This window comes from Onychostruthus taczanowskii, unplaced genomic scaffold, assembly GCF_017590055.1.
Source record: "Onychostruthus taczanowskii isolate IOZ18803 unplaced genomic scaffold, ASM1759005v1 scaffold3, whole genome shotgun sequence".
Lineage (NCBI taxonomy): Eukaryota > Metazoa > Chordata > Aves > Passeriformes > Passeridae > Onychostruthus > Onychostruthus taczanowskii.
In genome coordinates this window covers 8,991,798-9,013,463 of record NW_024500349.1, presented here as the reverse complement: position 1 = coordinate 9,013,463, position 21,666 = coordinate 8,991,798, and the positions used below count along the sequence as shown (strand labels likewise).

Below are 21,666 nucleotides of genomic sequence, written 5' to 3'. Positions count from 1 at the left end.
CTGCTTCTTGTTCTCCCAGATGTCTGGAACACTGTCTGCCAGACATGTTCTGCTGCACTCAGGGTCTCCAGCAGCCATCCTGTGGACTGGGTCACTGCCTCAGGCAATACACAAGAACTCAAAATTCTGGAATATATTAAAACTGGATATGCAAACAATTTAGAATTGTTTCCAACATGCCCTAAAGTACTGTACATATGCTAGACTTTTGCTTTTAATAATCTTTTCAGTAACCATTTTACCCAAAAATGTCTTTCTCTGCCACAGTTGGGTGTGTGTTTGTGTTGTAGCTTACCTTGTAACCACTAAGAAATGCAAGTTTATGCTTGATAAGATTGTTTACAGTTCTGCTGTTCACATAACAGCTGCAGCAACAGGCAGAACAAGAAAAAGAGCTCTTACTTCATCCCCTGATTGGCAAGCTTCTGCCTAGGTAAGCCATACCTCTTGAAATATTCTGGATTTTCATGCTTTTCTTGTCCAGTTTTGGTGTTTACATATTAAACTGAGTTGTCAAATGTTTGTTATAACTTCTTGGAAGCAGAATACATAATGCAGTTGTAAAGGTTGCTTACAGGTAACTCCATAATAATATTTGCCTTGGACTGCTTTCCTGGTATATCCCTTCCCCCAACCTTTTATTTTCAGTATTTCTTTACATTAAAGTTGTGAAAGGGTGGGCATGTCCTACTTTTATCAGTAACATGGTAAGAGAGGAATAGATGTCTAACTGAAATTATAAAGTTGTGTAAAGGCCAAAAGCATAAATATATTCACATGGGATTTGTGTATCAGTCTTAACCCTGCTTTGCTTCTCTGTGTGACACTTCTTCCATCTGGTCCTTTATGGCTCTTGGCTATGTGTCCAGACCTACCCAATCCTACTTGTTAGTATTATCTACTCTTATTTTCTTTGTTCTTCTCCCCTTTGATCATTTCCCCTGGTTGTATATCTAGAAATGCTTATTCTTTTCCTCCTATTTTTAGTTCATAAACAAACAGCTAAACAAAGATAGTAAGAACATTCTTCAGTATGTTTACAGGCTTTTTCATAGTTAAGCCCCAAATATATAATATTCACTAATCATATTTTGGCCCTAATTAAAATAAGTTTTGAAAGTCTGCTGTAATGTCATTCATTCTATACCAGTTTATACTGTAAAAGAAAAAGTAAACATTCAGTAAGTATACATTCCTCCATAACAAAATCCTTAGTAGCTTCATTTCCATCAGGCACAAAGAACCTCATTAATTCTGGTTTCTACTAATTCTGTGAGTTCACAGAACCATGAATTTCTGTCATTTGCAACAAAACTAAACAAAATGTATTACCTTTTGTGCCATTGAAAAAATCTTACATGGAGAAGAACAGCTTTGTGGGTTGGGCGTGTGGCTGCTGACAGCAGTACTATTGAAGTGTAACCCAGCTAAATTTATCTAGTTTTTAATTTCCTTACTCATATTTATTTTTATTAGCAAGATATGACACTTCATTATACTTCTAAAGTGAGCCCTGTAAAATTGCTGGAAGATAAGAACATCAAAACAAAGACTCGACAAACACATTCATCCAATCTTGATGGGAAGAACAAACATCTCCTGCTTAAGTTTTTCAGCGCAATACTGCAGGAATTTATTCTTTAGTATCCTGCTCATGTTAATGCTTTTCAAAGCATTAAGCCTCTGTTTGTAGTTAGTCAGAACAATCTCTCATATTGCAGTAGTCTGATAAAGAATATGGTTAAAAAATACAGAAAGCTCTGATAATAGTAACCCAAATAGTCAAAGGTAGAAGAAGACAGTCCTCATATAGCAGTGGCAGAATTGATTTGAGTTTCCAGCTGTAACCTAAATAACTTCAGATCCACAGAGTTCAGCACTGTGACATAAACGCAACAGCAGCTTCATTGGCAAGTTGGTGGTAACTGATTCTGACTGTGCTAGCTTTAGGGTAAATATGGGCTTTAGGAGGCATTCTTCCAGACAAGAGGCTTCAAATCCTGAAAAGTGTGGATACATATCAGGAGCAATTAACCCAAAGATCATTAAACATTAAACTTACTCAATAGTTGTATGAAATGTTGACATGGAATTGAAATGCAAATCTATTTAGGGATTTTTGTACATTATGAAAATCTCTTATGCATTTTACAAAAATATTTTTATTTGCTTTATGTAGGTTTGTACAAGTCTACATATGCTGTTTATCAGATTCACTACTTATTATTTTACAGCACTGTGAACAGGAATTATTTTTTCTCAGTATACTTGAATCTTGATATAGAGGCACCACTTTGAGGCAGATATATTCTGGAGTGGACTTCTGACACTTTGTAAACTTTGTCTATTGTTCTTTCAGACATGCTGTCTGTTGTAGCAATAGTTCTTTAAAGAATAGTTCCCAAAAACCCTTGGCTTCATATAAGACACAAAGCATTTATCACAAGATAATCTTCAACTGCTTTAGTACTTCACCAGATTTTAATTGATGATTAATTTATAGAAGCATTCTTAACACCAGATTCCTAAGAATTGTCCTATCAGTTTTAAAGTAAGTGCATTAGCAAGATACACCTGAAAACTAGTCCACATCAGACACCAAACTCCCTGCGTAGACATACCCATAACTGCTCCCTGGATCCATCTCTTGTGACCAGAAGAGTCAATGACCACATTCTAGAATACCAGTGTTCCAACCTGAAATGTTTCCTACTTGGTTGGTGAGAGCCCCTCAGGTATCACTAAGAATATTTCACTATGCCTAGGTCTCCCCTAAAAATAATTTTTTCTTCCTTTAATATTTTCTAGTATATGAATGGCAGAATTCTACCAGCTGTGTATTTAAAGATTGATACTAGAAATTATAACCAGCTTTCAGTTTGAAGAAAGTAAAAAGCTGTATTTTTATCCACAGTGGGCAGAGAGGCTGCTACCATTTTCCACAAAAGACAGAATACAAAAAGGATGGAGCAAGTCCAAATCTGAACTTCTTATATGGGAACGCAAATGATCAGAGTAAGCCAAGAAAAAAAACAAGCTCCTTCTCATCTGTGAGGCAGTGAAAGTAAAATATTAATAATCATTTTAACAGAATTGGAAGGGAGTGACAGAGAGCTGCACTGTTCCTGGTACCTGGTCTGTTCATCTCCAGCTGCACAGAGAGCATAGGCAACGTGGGCATGGGCTGGGGGCAGCAGGAAGGCACAGCCTGCCCCAGCATGTGCACGGCGGTGGGAAGGAGCACTAACTCCAGAAGACAGCGAGGATGGAAAGTATGATTACTGAAATGTTGGAAATTTCATTTTTTTCTTCCCTGGAGTATAAGAAAATCCAGTTAAAACAGCAGTTTAAACCACACCAGCTTAATATTACCATTAACCCAGGCCAGGCCCCTTGGCCAGCCCTGCCCAAGCCTTTCCACCATTCCGACCCTACCTACACCCGCACAGCTTCCATCCTGCACGCTGCACCACGCACCCTGCATCCCGCACCGCTCATCCTGCATCCCGCACTGTCCATCCTGCTTTCCGCACCCTGCATCCCGCACCCTGCATCCCGCACCGCCCATCCTGCTTTCCGCACTGCACATCCCGCACCCTGCACTCCACAGCCCCTCGGCGGGCGCGCGCAGGAACATGGCCGGGCAGGGCGGGAGCAGCGCTGGAGGCCGCGGCGTTGTGGTAAATGCGGAGCGCGGCACGGCCCGGCACGGCCGCTCGCCCCTCGTCGGCCGCGGTGCCTCCGCGGTCCCCGGCTCCCTTCCCCGATGCCCCCCGGCGCTTTGTGCTGACCCCCCGCGCCCTTCCCTTCCCTTCCCTTCCCTTCCCCCGCTTCCTCCGGGCCCCCCGGGCGTCCCCTCACCCCGCGCCGGTCCCGCCGCGCCCGCCGGCCCCGGCCCCGCTGCGGCTGCCGGAGGGGGACGGGCGTGTTGGGCTGAGCCGCGCCTTTGGCTTCCGCCGTGAAAACACGGTCCGGTACCACCCCGAGCGGCTCCTGTGGCCGTGGCTGTGCTCCCCACGCTCCTTGAGTACCGGGGATGAGGATCCTCAGGCATCCCGAGGTCTTTCTCCCACCGGAGCTCTGGGAGGCTCCTGGGAGTCTGCGGGCGCCGTGAAAGAGCGTCGGGATGCCCGTGTTCTGCTGGGGTGGGAAACAGCCCGAACCTTGGCAGTGCGTTTGCAGTGCCTGTAGGGATGGATAAATGGTGCAAAAATGAACGAATGTGATCCTTATTCTGATAGACACCCCGATTCTCCTGTGAAGCAAATGCCATCACTGCCACCACCTTAGGTATGTTCTTATTTTTAATGTGGCATTAGGATTTTAACAGAAAGTTCGCAGGTCAGATCGTGGCCCAGGGCTCTGTGTGGGCAGTGGTTACACTGTCCACTCCAACATCCCCTGCATCTCCCTTCTGAAGAACCTGTCTCTGTGTGTTCGAGCTCTGTCTGAAAACACCACATCAGCCGTGTCTCCTGACACCTGTGTAATAAATGACATTCCTTAAGTGGGTGACTGTGTATATCACCAAGCAACATGAGTTTATTGCAAAGAAGGACATGAATGTGCGTGACAATGTTCTGCTGCACTAGTTTAATTTTTTCTGCTCAACTCCCCAAAAACCCAACCAGCAGTAAGTCCAGTGCAGCATCATTTAAGTTGCAAAAGCTGGACTTTGCTTCATGCTGCTTGAACTGAGCTCAAACCTCACCTGTGCTCTCTTTGCCAGAGGAGAAAACAAGCAAATTCTTCTAAAGGTGTTGCAATCCAATGGCTTCAGCTTGTCTCTTAGGCCTCAGGGGAACACTTTTGGATATTGCCATGTATTTGTATTCCTTTTTGTATCCATTCACATCGACTATTTAAAGCTTTACTGAAGAATATCTGCTGGGCTATTCAAACATGCAAAGCCTGAACTTTAAAAGTAGCTCTTTCTTTCACTGCCGGAATTTTTAACACACAAGTATGCCAATGTATTTAGAATATATATTTACTTATCCAGTTGAATGCTGGATTTTTTTCTGAAACAATCAGAATTTTTTCCTTCATCTTTTCAAGGGCTTTTAAAATGCTCAAACAGAATAGTCATACGAATTTACTTGAAAATTGTCTTATAGCAGAACACTGTGAGTAGCTTTAGGATAAATGAGAATTTCTTAGACTTGTTGGGAAGTGCCTGTTTAAAAGAAAGAAGAATATGAAATATGCTTATTGTATCAGACAAATAATTAATTTGAAAGTACATGTGAATTTCATCTTATTTGTCAAATGCCAGCAAGCACTTGTAAACAAGAACTTCAATATTATTGTAGAGTTATACTGTTTATGTTCTGCTATTCTAGAAAACCAGACTGATAAATGGGAGAATCAAAATTTCATCCTGATCCTGTTTTATAAAGGACTTACTGTAACCTAAGTAAGAGTTATTGGTTTGTGTGAATTCTAAAGCAGCTTCTATCCATTTAATTTCATCTGCATCACACTGAAGCCATGCAATTTGACAAGAATGCAGAATTAAGTAGCACTGACAGGGGTTGCTAGTGGGTGCTTGTAACACTTAATGAAATTGTTTCAGTTTGCATTAAAATGCTTTTGAACAGGCCGTTCATTGCTACAAAATGTTTAAAAAGTTTCATCCCCCCCATGCACTGAAAAAGTAGATGGGAAAATAGTCTTTCCAGGCCGGCTGCAGCAGTGTTTCTGGGGCAAGATTTGCTCTAATTAAAAACCTCGCCAAGGAGGATATTTATAATCTCCTGTTTCTATGGAAATGAGGAACACAACTAAGTAACTTTTTCTTCTTTTGTGAAGTTTCAAGGCTTGTGTAAGTCAGGGGAAAAGCTTTCATTGATTCCAGTGATCTCCCCAGCATGCCCTTCATGGACAAATATTCAGTAGCCAACAAGTAACTTTTTTGATGCAGAAAATTTTGGGTAGAGTTAAGAAAACACGCCAGTCAAGGTGCCTGTAGCTGTCAATGAATATGTTAAAAAAGCCCCCAAGCAACCCAAAATCCACAAGGCGGGACAGTGTCTCAGTACAGCATGAGGCAGGGCCGTGTCTGACTTAAAGAAGAGGGGATGTGGAGGAACAGCTCAACAACAAATATGTTATCTTAGCCAAAACTGTGAGAAACCATTTATTGCTGTACAATAAAATGGTAAGCAGAGGTTTCAGTGATGAAGACTTTAAAGACTATCTGTAGCAAAAATGCCATTAAGACATGCACTGCACGATGGCAAGGTTGCCACCATTTCTGCTTGTACTCAGGATTCCTGTAGCCAAGCTGTAGAAAGACAATGTGTGACTTGAGGAATATGTTTGTAAGGAAAACCTATTAGGTGTTGCTTTTTATCCTGAAGCAGTATTGAAGCAAAGCTTTGTAATGATTTCAAGGTACCTTGTGAACCTGCAGGTCTTGTCTTTCATAAGGAATAGGGAAAATGTTTGTTTTGGAGTTTGTTTAGTTTTTGTGCTGGTGGCTTTCTGATTCATAGCTTTGTGAAGCCTTCAGCCATTGGCTAATTTTTGACTTTCTTGATCTCTACCACCATTGTATGTTGTGAGATCTAATCTCTGTATTCTGATACTTACAAAACCAATGTATATTGTCTGTAAAATATTTTTTCTGTAAATATATGGATTTGCAAACTAGTTTCATAGTGAAGTGAGATGCAAACATTTTGTAGCCACTTATCATTGATGACATCTAAAGAACCTCACCTTTGGCAAGAAGTACAGTTTTTCACTGATTTGTACAGATATCATCCATGAACCACGTAAATTATTCTCCATATGTGCTGTTTCATCTGTAAAATACTTATTTATTTATTTATTTATGAATTTAAGTTATTCTAAACAAGAAATGTACAATCTTTATATAGAATTTTATGACTTTTAGTTCCACCATCTGAATCTCCCATTGGAAAATCCCTTCTTACTGGCAATATTATATCTGTACTTTGAGTTTGAAAATACTTAGAAACTTACTTTTGCCACTAGTTTAGTATTAAATGTTTCCTTTGTCTGTCTAGTTGTTTGTAATTTCAGGTGACATTTCCCATATTCTGTGGGTAAAAAACTCTAGCAGTTGATTTCTGAGTTATGCTGAGAAGCAAAATAATTAATGGGAAAAGCAAATTAGTAAATTGTAACTGGAAGAAGGTATGGCACACAATGAATCCATCCAACATCTAGAGTGTACTAGAATGCTGATTCTGTATCAGTTACATAATGTCACACACAATGAATTGTTCTTCACAGTACTGTTTGATATTCAGATTTCAGACAATTGGCCTGGATACAGTCTGGATTTGTTCACTTACCCTCAGCACTACTATGGTGACCTGGAATATGTGCTCATTCCTCATGGCATTATTGTTGACAGGTATGTGTACATTGAATGTTACTAAATAAATTGTTTGGTCAGCAGTACTATTCTTTTTTATAAAGGCTGTCATCCATATACAGTGCATGTATGATCTTTGTCCTAAAATATTTTAAGTTAAAAACTTGGATATTTTTCTTTAGAAATGTAAATTAGTACATATTTGTCTGTCCTGGAGTTCCTACACTTTTAACATACAAAGTGGTCTTTGGAATTCCTGGAAATTTCAGCTGCAAACAATTTGAGGAACAATATAAAAAATGAAAATTAATCAAATAAATGTTTCTTAGTGAGAGTTTTTCCCCATTCTCAGACTTGATGAAAGATTATAAAAGACTATTTTATTAATCTTCAGTAAAGTAAGTTATTCTAATTCTTACAACACTAAAAGGAATTATATATTTCAGATCAATTAAGATGATCTAATATTTCTAATATCTTCTATTTCTCATATAAAAATACACTAATTATTGCTATATGGAATTTACTACAGCATTAAAAATAAAAGATGTGGAAATTAAGCAACAGCTGTTTCTCATACTTAGTATATTTTCTTCAGTCTAGAGCTTATTCTTTTCTGCTCCATGAACAGATTTCATTGAAGTTTAATCAATGTACTTATGTAGGGGCAAATTGATTTCTGTATTACAGTTCGTAGAGAAAGAAAAAAACCTACCAAACCTAAAAAATTTAATAACAAAATACATGGGATAAATTACAGGATAATTAAAAAATTGCATTCTGTCAACAAGTCCACTCTCATTGAAACTATTAATCTAATTCAGAGAGCTATCAAATAATTTTCTAGTGGAAGTATTTACAGAATATAATGAGCTGTTTTTCCTCAAAACATCAAACGACGTTAAGTTTTCTGTTGATATTTCATTACATCTAGAAATGACCCAGTACCCTGTTGGGGGTCTAGAAATGCTATCTTTAAAGTTAATATTTATTATTTACATTTGTTATTAAGATTAATATTTATTATTTTTGTCTTGAAAATGTATGTAGCACTGCATGGCAGAAATATGTATCTTTTCTTTCCAATCATCTGCCATATTGTGTTTGCCATGCAGAACTGTCAGAGAGGATACGTTTGGTTGGGAACCCCACAATTCTGGGCTTGATTATTTGCCTGTGTCTGACCTTGAACAAGTCACTGAAGCTCTTTGCACTCTTCATTTCTGCTGTATAAAACAGTGAGCTGTACAGAATAGTGATGATATACACACTATAAGCCTTTCACTGATGTTCTGTTTCTTTCTAGTTCTTATATAGATTTTTCTTAAAACTGTAGGGGTAGCATCTTCCAAAGCCATTCAGCTGAAAGTTTCAAATATTCTTCCCTATCTTTCACTTAATTTGTCGTTCTTGTGCAGTAACTAATATAACAAGTTAGGGGTTTGTACAGGTATATTTTATGCTGATAATTCCAGTGAGGTAAAATGGAAGGCTAGTTCACATTCTTTTCTCTCGAGTCTCTGACATATTTATGAGCCCAAAATATGCTGAGATGTGTAGGTCCTGTTTGTAGCTGGGGAATTTATGCATTTAAGGCTAAGTAGATTCAGGTGCTTTGCAGCTTGCATCCATCACTCTGTATCTGCCATCTGTGAGCTGGATCCAAACCCAGTCAAGCATTGGAATGGACTGTCCTGGAAGGTGGTAGAGTCACCATTCCTGGAGGTGTTTAAGAAATGACTGGACATGGCACTTACTGTTGTGGTCTAGCTGACACTGTGGGCACCAGTCAAAGGGCTGGGCTTGATGATCTTGAAGGTTTTTTCCAAGAATCACTCTCTGATTCTGTGAAGTCAGGCTACTTAAGCAATGCCAGTCAAGCTTTATACTCACCATGGTGATTGTAAAGCATACCATGAACTTAGAGCATCTGCATCTAAAGCTATTTTATCTCTAATTTTTTTTTTGCCCAGGACAGAACGACTGGCGAAAGATATTATGCAAGACATCGGAGACAATGATATTGTGGTTCTCTGTGTCCTCAAAGGTGGCTACAAGTTCTGTGCTGATCTTGTGGAGCACATTAAAAATCTTAGCAGAAATTCAGAAAGGTTCATCTCCATGAAAGTCGATTTTGTTAGACTGAAAAGTTACCACGTAAGTCAACAACTGATTTATGTAGATTCTGGTTGAATATCATAATGAATAGTTGACTTTTGCATGTGAGATTTCCACCTCCAGTTATGAGAAAAACTACGTGAAAAATATTTCAGTTTGAAAAACCTGTGGGATTTTCTTAAAAACTGATATCCCTTATACTTTGTAGATAGTATGAATAAGGATATGAGGCAGCCTTGACCTCTATTGTTTTATTTAGTCTGTCTTTTACTCTGGACAGAGAAGTATTCAAATTTCATTCATGTAAAATGCCGGCATTTGTTTGTTCTCAAAATCCTCAGCAGTTCTGTCAAGTTAATTTCATGTTACTGCATTTTCCACCCCCACATAGTTTGACATAACTGCAAGGTGGTAAATCTATGTCTTCTTCTAAATGTTTAATGCTAAGTAAATGAAATGCTTTCATCTTCATAGCATGCAGTTTACATAGTAGCAAAATATACCACCAGATGATGATAGTGTTCTACAAGAAAATGCAACAAGCCATTCAATCAAATCCAGTGTTGAAGTAATCATCAAGCCCTCCTGTTATCTTCAGAGGAAATTATGCAATAATTCATCTGTGTCACTAAGGATATGATAGTGAGATGACCAGCATTTATTAGAATCTCTAACTACAATATCTTATTGTACAAGTTATAAATTTATATTCTATCTTGCAGTGCACATTTCATAGTGAGGGAGCATTCTCTATAAATAAGTTGTTGTAGAAGTATCTGAGGAAGGACACTAAATAAATAGGGTGATAATAAGGTGTCTTGCAGAAATGCAACTTGCTATGTCCAGTAGTTCCCACAATAAATCTATATCCTTTCCACAGTTTGTTGGCTGGCATTGTCTTCTGACCTCAGTGACTACAAAATTTTCCCAACTTTCACAAATCTGTTCTGACTTTTTTTCTGTGTGGAGAAAAACGTGGATGAGAACATTTCATAGCCATTTTGTTAGGATTTGGTCCTAGGACTTCTGTTTTGAGAATTAGTTCTATGAAGCACATGTGAAATACTAATATTATATATTTTCTAGGTATTCAGCAACATTACAGAAAAAAGTAATAAATTATAATGTTATATAATGTCTCACATAATGGCACATGGAAATTTTACTTAATTTTTTTTGCATCGTTATAATAGCACTTCAGTGACACTGCTGAGCAAATAGAGGAATTACTTAAATTGGGTTTTGTTTTACACCTAGCATGTAGGTAATGCATAAGCTTTTCTTACAGAGTTATCTCTTATCCAGTATGAAAATATCCTAGTTCTAAAATTTCTTTCCTTGGGGTCAAATCTTATTAGCCATAGTAACCCATAACCAATGAGTGGCAGGACATGTGTACTGCAAAAGTGTGTAAATTTTCACCTCTTTAGCTTAGCAAATAATGTAAAAGCTTGTTATATCAAGCTGAAACAGCACTAAGAATTTTATTATGCAAGAGTGCAATTACCAATACTAAGTCCTAGATAATCTTAGCATGTAGTGGCTGTGCATATTTTGGTTCGTAGCCTCATGCTGTATCAGAATGTTTGCACCTTCCAAAGAACTAGTGCCTGTATCTGCATTTTTGAAAATATATTCTTTTTTCTTGTACGTACTTCCAAACAGGTGTCATGTATTTAGAGGCTGAAGCTGTCCTTGATTTAGGGCTTGGATCAGTGCTTGATACCTGTCTGGTCTGAGAAGCTGAATGACACTGCAGTAGAAATTTGAAATTACATTAATATTGGTAGATGCAGTCCATGACATATGCATAAACGTAATGCTGACTAAAGCCCCAATATCCTTTGCATCTTGAGTTACTGTTGTGTCCTGTGCGACTGCAGGTTTTGGGGAATGTCCCCTTGTCAGCAGAGCTGGGCTCAGATCACTTGAGGAACTTGCTGTACCTAGTCTGAGTGACTCTTTATCCCAGCCTTATACGAAACTCCCAAATCTCCATGTTAGTTTATTCTGTAATAACATGTCTTTCTCAGTGTTTTACACTTTAATCAGAGGCAACAATTACAGCTTTAGAGATAAGACTCTACTTAAAATCTTGGAGCACCACCAGTTCCACTCCTTTGTTCTCTTCTGTGTTTTCTGTTCCACTTTCTAGTAAGACTTATTACTGCCCTCTCTTTTTATCCCTTTTTCATTTTACAGACTGTTCTTCTCACATTATTTATCCTGATTCCTTTTACTAACTGTTCTCTCTTTCTCTCCTGAAGGGAGTCCTGCTGCTCTCAATATGCTTCCTTCAGACATGTCTCCCTTCCCCCCTCCAGCTGTTTAAATCCAGCAACTAATTTCAGCTCAAACTCATGGGATTTTTGTATTGTCTCATTCCAACTTCAATATTGAAAGGTTAGTTGATTTTTAGGGGCTGTAATTCAAAGTGGGATTGCTTGGTTTAACAGGTTAGCAAAATGGGCTGTAATTGTGACCCAGAGTCAGATCTTGGCATCAGTGAAAGTACTCCTTAATTACCAAGTATCAGTGGGAAATGCTGTACTTTGCTGTTTGGCATACAGACACGATTACAGAAAAAGGAGATTGCAAATATGACCAATTTTATATGTCTGTTTTTCAAACCTGTCATGATATTACAGAATTTAGAGTTCAGAATTTATACTTTATTTATATATTAGGATTTGCTTTCATATTAAGTAGCTGAAAGCTGGGCATGAGTCTTCTTTGTAAGATTTCTTCCTGCAAATGAATTGATTAAAAAAAAAAAGCATAGTACATTTAGATTCTCTGGATATTAGTGAGAAGATTGGCTACTTGTACTGCCATAATCAGGATGTTTTTATCTGGTTTGCAATATATTGTCATATGTGCCTGAATATTTTTACATTTTTGTGAGAAAATTTCCTGTATTTTACAAAGGGCAGATTAAAAGAAAGCACCAAGATAACAGTTAGAAAATGTGATTTCAGGAGTAAACAGATAGGAAGCATAATGCAGAGTTAAGCATAAAAGTCAGGAAGTAGATGGAGAGGAAAACCAAATCAATTTTTTCAGATGGAAATGTGAATGAAAAGCAGCAGCTCTGAGTTTTAAGAGGCAGAGAAGAGAAAACACACACTTTTTTGAATGAACACAAGAGTAGCAAGGCAAGAAGTATAGTGGATAGAGCAAGAAGCACTACAATAGTCCTCATGGGAAATATGATTAATATATAGAAAGATGCATGCCACGTTTTAGGGGAAAACACTGTATTCTGGAAACATTGACATGAGAACTGATAGAATTTAGCAGCTTTTTAGATATTAGGCTCTAATTTATTGGATTTTATTATAAGTCAGGAACAGTGGGATTGACTGCAGATATTTTTTAATTTAAAACTGGATTAATAAAATTTACTATATTCAATTTTTACCATGCTGATTTTTTCTGAGTGATTGTTCCTCCACAGGGAATTGGAGTTCTGAAGCTGAAAACAGGTGAGGGTTTCAGTTTGAAAGTAGAATTTAAAATTATTTTCAGAAGCATGGTATGTTCATCTATTTTCAAAGATGAAAAGTAATGGTGGAAGAAGTTGAGTTGGGGAATGTCATCTAAGGAAAATGTGACCCTAGCAGGAGAGATGGTGGATCCAGAAATTCCATAATACATTTGTGATATTGATAACTTCAGGAGATTAAAGAGCTAATTAGGAAGAATCCAGAAGGAAGTAAAACACAGAAATTAAGAAGATGTTTTACTGGGGTTTTTTGAATTAAATGATAGGACTAGACAAAAAAGAGTATGTTTGAGGATGAACCAAAAGAGAGAATGAACAAAAAAATAGAAAGATGTGGGTGTCATGAAGAGAAGGGCTGAATAGGATATGTTTTAGAAGAAACACATACTATAAGAAGTGTAGCAGAAGAGTATCATAAACAATAATTAGAGCTTCTCTTTGTTAAGTGTGGAAGAGACAATTTAGGACAAGGTGTAAAGGTAAAGATTGAATTACAGCTTCAGAGAGGAGAGGATGTTCTGGTTTAGCAAGTCTAATCTGCAACCAAGAGATGCAACAGTATCACCTAATCCTGTTCCATGGCTATGCCAAATGTGACCTTTAACTCAAACTTCAATTTTTAAATGGAATTGAAAAAATTTAGGAGAAGTAGAGGAAGTATGAAGACTTTCTTGAGAAGTTCTCAGCAGCCTCTCAATAGAAGAGAAGGTAAATGCATGTGAATTAAGACTTCTTTAGTGGATAGATGATGAAAGATAAAAAGAAAAGGAATCATAGTAAGAGTCATTGTTGAAACTGGTGGTAGGGACTGATGGAAGAGGGGAGAAACACCACACAATTTTATCAGGCAGACCAATGTGCTTTCTACATGCATGGCTACCTGTTCTTGTAAAATGTTTAGTATTCCCATATGGTTATCCATAGATATCTATCTAATTCTCTTAATTACTATATTTTATAGTACAGATATGATAGTAAAGCTTACGTCTTGGGGAAGGACAAGTGAATCTTGGTGGCATAACCTTTTTTCACTGAAAACCATGGAGTGGTAAACGAGGAATGAGATTACTACTATTCCTTAAGTCTTTGTGATTTGTTTGGTTATATGTGTGGACTAAAGTGGCAGAAGAGCAGCCATCTCTGTTATTTTGAAATGACATTGTTATAATAAACTCTGCTATTTTGAATAACTTTGGGACTCCACCTGGAGGACTGCATCCAGCTCTGGAGTCCTCTGTACAGCAAAGACAAGGCTCTGTTGGAGGGGGTCTGGAGGAGGCTACATGCATGATCACAGGTCTGGAGCACCTCTCCTAGGAAGACAGACTGATTCAGTTGGGTTGTTCAACCTGGAGAGAAGAAGGCTTTGGGGAGACCTTAGAGCAGACAGCCAGTATCTGAAAGGAGCTTACAAGAAAGGTGAAGAGGGACATTTACAAGGCCATGGAATGATAGGACAAGAGGAAATGCCTTTAAATTGAAAGAGAGTAGGTTTAGACTAGATAGAAAGGAGAATGTTTTTTATTATGAAGTTGGTGACGCACTGGAACACGTTGTTTAGAGATGTGTTTGATGCTCCAAATATGAATGAACTTCAGAGGAAACTTCCAGAGGAATATGTAGATTTGGTCAATTCATGTAATTCTTTCAAATGAGTACATTATTTATGGTTTCCAGAACATGACTAATAAAAAAATGTAAAAATATGACTGCTGAATTGTAATCCATGCACAATGGTTACATTGAATTCTGTTCACAAACAAATCCATTTATATGATCTGTTTCCTCTTCAGCCTCCAGTTGTTTGAAACATATTTACAACTGTTGGTTATTAGTCTTGGCATAAACAGGACTACTGCAAGAATCTGAAAACAAGCAACAAAACAAGCATTGTTTAGTAAAAATCTGAATGTTTTTGCTATATGAAGCCATCTCAGTAAATAGTTTTGCTAAATCTCTCTACTGTAGGAGTAAGGAAACAGAGGGATTTTATAATAATTTGAAAGCTTGGTAAATGGAGTAAAAGGATTTATTTTTCTGCCATGCAGGTTTCCTTCTCCTACACCAAATGAGTGTACTTAATTCCTAAAAGACTCAACAGAATGAAGCATCAGACTATAATCAGAGTGGTATAAAATGTACAGTCCTACTTTTCATAATAATCTATTCTTATTCAGTATAATTTTACTGTATGTAATTTGGCTGTTTTAATATCACTATGAACTTTGCATTTAAAATAATATGTGGAAATCCTGACACTGAGAAAGCAAAATGCTTTTACTAATTTAACAACATAGAAAAAACAACTGTCTTGCTTGCATTTAGTGATTCATGTCATTACCTAGCCTCCACACCAGTGTTACAAAGATTGTTTATCTCCATTGCTGTGTCACACAGGATAACACAATTTATGATCTCCTGAGAAAAATATATATGCTGAGATGAAAGAGATTTCACAGTAGTTTTTGTACTTAGAATTTTTATTTTGAGCAGGTTGTGAGTTCCCTTTATTTTGCTTTGTGTACACAGTTTAGCTGATGACTGCATCATTTTATTAATGCTGACTAGCCATGGAAGAATTACAAATTGGAGCCTTCCTGATAGAATGAGTTCCTATCAGCTTTAAAGCCCAGTTCTACCATAATTTCACAAGACTGAACTCCAAATTATCTGTGAATTATACATTTGACCTGCAAATAAATAACTTAATTATAGGCAAAAATGTGATTTAATTTGAAAATTAGTGATTTGTGGTTTATTTAATTTGGAGAGAGGTTGTATGTGTACTAGACATTCAAAAACTAAAATATACTCTCAACCTTTTTCAAATGTGTGTCTTGCAGTCACCACTGCAGACAGTGAACAACTGTACAGAGAATTTTGCAGCATGATATAGTTTTAGATGCTAATGGGCAGCAGAAACATGATTTAGTCCATAGAAGCTTCATGGATTTTACAGTGTCAAGTTTGTTGCTGGTCTGAGAGATATTTTCTGTTGATTGTGGATGGTGTTGTCAGAGAGATGTCTTATGGGCAGGCTAATGATGAGAGAAAAAATGATGAGATTTGGAAATCTGCTCCTTGAATTGCCAAAGGGTTTTCGTCTCTGTGCACTTTCTTTGTCTATGAATGGATAAAATAGCATTTACATTCCGAAGCAGTAGTATCTTTTTGAGTGCAAGTTCCATGAGATGCTCAGACTTGCTAAAACAAGTAAGTGAAAGGTCTTCTAGTGCTCTAAGCAAAAGACAGCCCCAAATCTTAAGCAGGCATTGGTGCTCTCCCTTATGCTTCAGTTATTTTCTGAAATTTAGTAAGACCTGAGATGTTCAAGAAGGTGACGAACAGTGGAAACAGATCATATTTTTTGTGAATTGAGTGTTTGGAGATACTACGATTCACAGTTCTCCAAACTGTGTCCAAATGTTCCTTTTTCAAGTGTTAAGACTTGTTTAAAAATAGAAAATTCTTCATGAAAGAAAAAAAAAACCACATCAACCTACAGCAGTGTCTTACTGCAAAATATCAGCCTCAGAGACACCAACTTTTCAGAGAAATAGCTGAAAATGTGTTAGTAGTGGAAGTCATCCCAAAAGCTTATTCTTGCAGCTAGCTGATGAAATTTTTTAAAAAATTCACAAAAATGTAATGAGAAGAATGACAGTCTCTTTCATTGAATTGTGGGCGGTGTTATGAGAGTAGCAGCACAGTTCAGGCACTTTGAGAGTAAACTCTCCTGCCAGGTTAATCTGTACATCAGGTACAGTGGCTTGCTGTGGAAACTCAGACACTGGAGATGGGCCTCTTTTCTCATTGCACCTGCACTGGCTGGAACAGTGACTGTCTCCATTCCTCAGGGACTGCAGTGCCCTCCAGGCAGTCACACTGGCCAGCCCAGCTGCTTCTGAGCTCCCTAACCTGCTTCAGCCCAGATAACAGCAGTTGTGAGAGAATTTCTATTTGGGCTGCTTGAGCTTGCTGGATTTGTTTTTAGCAACCCAGATGCACTCATGCATCTCAGTAGCCCCTGCCAGAGGGAGACTTACAAGCAGCTGGGGACACTTGTGGGCAGTAAATTCTTTAGTCAGCACAGTTCTTGCTGGAAAAAAAGAGTCTGCCCACAGTCAAGGGACCCTCACTACCATGTGTGCAAGCCCTACTTGACTCACCCAATGCTTTATCTGAGAGATGCTTCTCAAAGGTATCAGGAGTGTGGATGTTTCAACTCTAGTTATTTTTGTGTACCAGCCTAGTTTTCATAGTCTTCTAGGATAAGCTGAAGAAGGCCATACTATATGGAATAAAATGTGAACTTAAAAGTCAGGTTCTTGAAACTCCTTAGGTCTGGAGGCAAATGCTCTCCTTTCACCTACATGGCTTCTACAGCTTCCATTTAATGTGATGGCAGAGTTGTGAGATATGAGAGCTTTAATTCATTTCTTGCTCAAAGAAAGTGTTTTATTTAAAATAAAACATACAGTTTTATTTTGTTCATAGGGGCTTGGGATATTACTTCTAATGTATGTAGGTGTTAATTTGTGGGCATAGTTCAGGAAAGGTCATAATAAGTCTATCATACAGTTTATCTCTAATGTAAAACTTACTTATAGAGGATGATCTTTGTAACTGTGTGCATCAGATAACACACCTACACATCACTTGAATATGTTAGCACCATCTGAAATCTTAGTGATTTTTTTAAAGTATGAGTAAGTGTGTCGGTGACTCACATATGAAGGATTTGGGGGAACCAAACAACTCAGCCAAGGGAGAACTGAGTAGGAAGTGGCCTGATTGCCATGGGGACGGAACTAGAGCAGACATGGCAGTGAAGGCAGAGTGATACTGAGCTGTCCTACAGCTTTTCAGAAGTATCAAAGTATTGTTTTAAAGCATTTATGGAGCATATTAAAGCAAGTAACTACATGTTTTTTAAAGATATTTTTCATTTTTATCTATAATTTCCAGTTTAGGTATTACCTTCCTTTATACTGATATATTACTTTAGCTATGGAATTATTGTTTAAATTTTTTTTAAAATTCATTTTCCTATATTGTGGGTTGCTACTGTGTTCTTTTGTATTTCAGATCTAATACAAACTCCACTGAGGTATTTTCTAATGTTATTGAGAAATTTGTGTCCCCGAGGGTCCCGTTTTTCTTACAAGCTGTAATGTTTTCTTTTGAAAAATGTCTTCTAACTTGAAATAAATGTCTTGGATTACAGTATATTGCATAGGGTATAGAGCTACTATGTATAAGTGGAGTTTAAGGAGTGAAGTTCCTTTTTCTTAAGGTTTTTTTATATGAATGGGTTTTTTTGTGAGCTTAAATCTTTGGTATTTTTAAGCAATCCAGGTTCCTGAAATCTTACCATTTAAAACTGTAGATGTTTTTGAAACTGGCCACTTTTAGAACAGATTCAAAGCACCAAGAGATTTTATTAGAAACATCCAACTGTTCATCTTTTCAAAGAATTAGATTCCGCTGGATACAGTATTTGTTGTAAAGCAGTGGTTTCTTATAAAGCCCAAAATATTGAAGTTCAGTTTAGTAAAATGTTTTGTTTTATATTCTGCCAAAAATATACCAAGCTATACTAAGTTATGGCATTTGCAGCAATAGTGTATGTCATCCTGCTTCATGGATTTTACAGTGACAGGCAGATAGGATCTTACGTGTAAGATAGGTCCAGAACTTAATGGTCACTAATCCTGCTGTAAAAATAAGATCTGATGAGTTTGAAAAGACTGTGACATGTTTATGCATTGGAAAAATATCACATTACTTGGACGCTAGCAGTACCATTTAATATGTGAGTTTTTCCTATTAAGATCTGAAATGGGGCAAAATTAATTAAAATAAGCCGGAAGGTTCTGATTTTTCTTAAGGAATTCGATGACTTCCTTTTACTGGCATCTTAAAAGCTGTTTCTTAAAACAGATCATAACATGTGTGTTGTTTGTGCAGTGTCACATCCCAGAGGGTCTGTGAGGCATAGACCAAAAGGGTTCCTCTAAAGGAATACGGCAATAACTGGAACTCCTCTGTGATTGCCGTGCTGATCTGTGTGACAGATACAAAATTCTTTTCCCTCCTCATTTGATAGACAGAAGTTAAAGTATCTAAATAAAGATGGGATTCTATAAAACAACTGTGCAAGAAAACTCACAAAGAATATGTGTGCTGTTAAGTTTCCAAGTTGCCATTAGCTGAGGGACTAAACGCACTAGTATGGAAGAGAGTGCTGCTGATTTGTGAGAATCAATGATAAACTAAGCTCCAGATTGCTGGAAGGGACTAAGCATCTGACTATCAGACTCATCTTCTGTGAATTTGTTTACACCTATTTATCTGTTTTCTAAGCCTGTGGCTATTTGACAAAGTTCAAGATTCTTCTTCTATCTCTGTTTTATCACCAGATTCTAGGAGCTGATGATAGTCAGGGTCAGAAAGTTAGCACTTTGTGCTTATTCTAGAGAAAGCTGTTTTCTCTTGTGCTTGCAGAATCCTCAAGTGGACAGGGGTTTTATTACACTGTTACAAACTCACTATGTGTTTTTTCACAATGTCTATTTACTTCTGATCATAATTCACAGCACAGTTTAAAAAATGGGCTAAGATCATACATGTGGATCTAGCAGCGTCCAAGCTGGCATGCTAAGATCCTCTGTTGAGGCTGGGCAACAAGACTTCTAGTTCCACTGCTGTAATGTTCATGCATTTAATGTTAAACAATAATTGGGCAAAAGACAGATCCTCCAGTTATTGTGGACTTGAATCCAAATGGACATTTTCCTACCCCAGTCCAGTCCAGTTGGCCATAGCATGATTGATAACCTTGATGACTTTTGCATTACCATAGCAGGAGGAGAATTTTCCTTACACTCTTTAGCTTGTGGAGCTGAGGAGGAAAAGCATCCCAAGTCTGCTATTCTAAGAGTGTATTACATTATTTTCACAAAATAGTACATTATTATCCCAAAAAGTAGACACCCTTAGCAATGCCTTCTGGCAGCTCAAAAGGAGTACCTGTGTAGGACTATGGGCTGGATGGTATGCTTCCTAAGTTTTTCTTCTACCTGTAAGTTTTAAAATTTATTTGCTTCCCATCTCTGGAGAAAAATTATGTGATTGGAACCTTACCTTACATGACTGAAGAGCCCTGTAAAATTGTTACTACCTTTTCTCATCCTGGAACATACAGAGATTTAATTTCTATGTTTTAAATATTGTCTTAGAGAATAAAAATGAGCTAGAGTACAAGGAAATCTCACTAACCTTAGTTTTGAGGATTTATTGAGTTTCTGATATACATACAAGTCTAAACCTTTGTTATATTGTGTTCTTGATTTCAGTTCTTGATTTCAGCTGATCTTTTTAATTGTTTGTTTGGGTGCTGTTTCTGCCATATGGTGATATGTGGTGTTGCCTCATCCTTAAGCAAAAGAACCCATTTAACAAATGCTAAGCAACTATATAATATTTAATTGCTAAATCAGAAATTAAAAAGTGAAACAATTTATTGTCTATAATCCTTGTTAGCCAGGTTAACTGGTCTGAGTTCTGCTTTGGTTTGTGACAGTTTGGCCCTTTTTTAAGATAGCTTACCTTCCTTGGATTAAATACGAGAAGGCATGAAGGAGCCCTGGTACACAAAAAATTGCTGAGTGTCTGAACAGATGATTACAAGCAATTCCATTTATTAAGTTTAATAATTTACTGTTTCCCAGAGTGTTGTTAAAGCTGAATGACCTGCCTTGCTTTTACAGTAGGGAAGAAATATACCCAGGTGTTACCACAGGTCAGCTGATAAGGAGTACCTTGCTGTCAGTAAGTTCATTGTTTGTCTTTCTCTGTCCAAAGCCAACTTCCTCATTGCAAAACTCTGGCCTTCCCTGGAACTGGATAGACTAGCTTGAGTTTGAAGCAGTTCCAAACCTGAGTGGGGGAGCTTTTAGTTAAGGAATAACAACAAGGAAGAAATAGAATAAAAAAAAAAATTAAATCTTTACATGAGTTACATTGTAGATCTACTCCTACAGAAGTAAAATATGTCTTACACTGTGGTAACTAGAACTCTGCTAGATGTACATCTACAGCAGTTTAAAATTTGCTATCGTCTGTTATCCTAGCAGTAGCAATAAGGCCAGGCTGAGAGCAGCACAGTCAGTGGTGTGCTCAGCTCAGGAAGCCAGCTTTAAAGTTCTCAGAGCTGCTCAAAGCTGTCAGTGCTTCAGTGCACATGTACCTGTACATCCTTGCAGGAAAGGGGGTGTTCTGGCAGTGGGTGTGTGCCAGTTTACTGGATTCCATTCCCACTTGGCTCAGCATTGTTGGATTGTTTGCAAGGTTTTCAAGGCACCTCTTAAAAATGTATCAGTGACCTGGCACTTGACTATTTTGAATGTGGGTGTACCCCAGAGGCTGCAGTCTGGCCTTTGGTATACATTCGATTCTGGGTAAAGGAAGGCAAACTTTCCAGTCTTTACTGGGAAGTGATCCGCATCATTCCCACTCATTTGTACAAGTCTCCATCTTAACACTACTGACTACTTGCCCTCTGAACGTTCCTGCTTAAGCCTAGATGGTCCTTCTAGCTGCCTGCCATGAAAACTGGCAGCTCATTTTCTACACCCTTGAGGTCTTTTGTCCTTAACTGTTGTTCTTGAGAGAAGAAACCCAACATGGTATT

General features: G+C 37.8%; 1 protein-coding gene across 1 annotated transcript in view; it reads left to right on the top strand.

Annotated features, from left to right (window-relative positions):
• Positions 1–3,635: 3,635 nt before the first annotated feature.
• The window catches only part of PRTFDC1 (phosphoribosyl transferase domain containing 1), a 42,483-nt gene continuing 24,452 nt past the window's right edge, over positions 3,636–21,666 (top strand). Inside the window, exons 1-3 of the mRNA XM_041408581.1 lie at positions 3,636–3,680; positions 7,281–7,387; positions 9,322–9,505. Coding sequence (XP_041264515.1) covers positions 3,636–3,680; positions 7,281–7,387; positions 9,322–9,505 — 336 coding nt within the window. The remainder of the gene's footprint in view (positions 3,681–7,280; positions 7,388–9,321; positions 9,506–21,666) is intronic.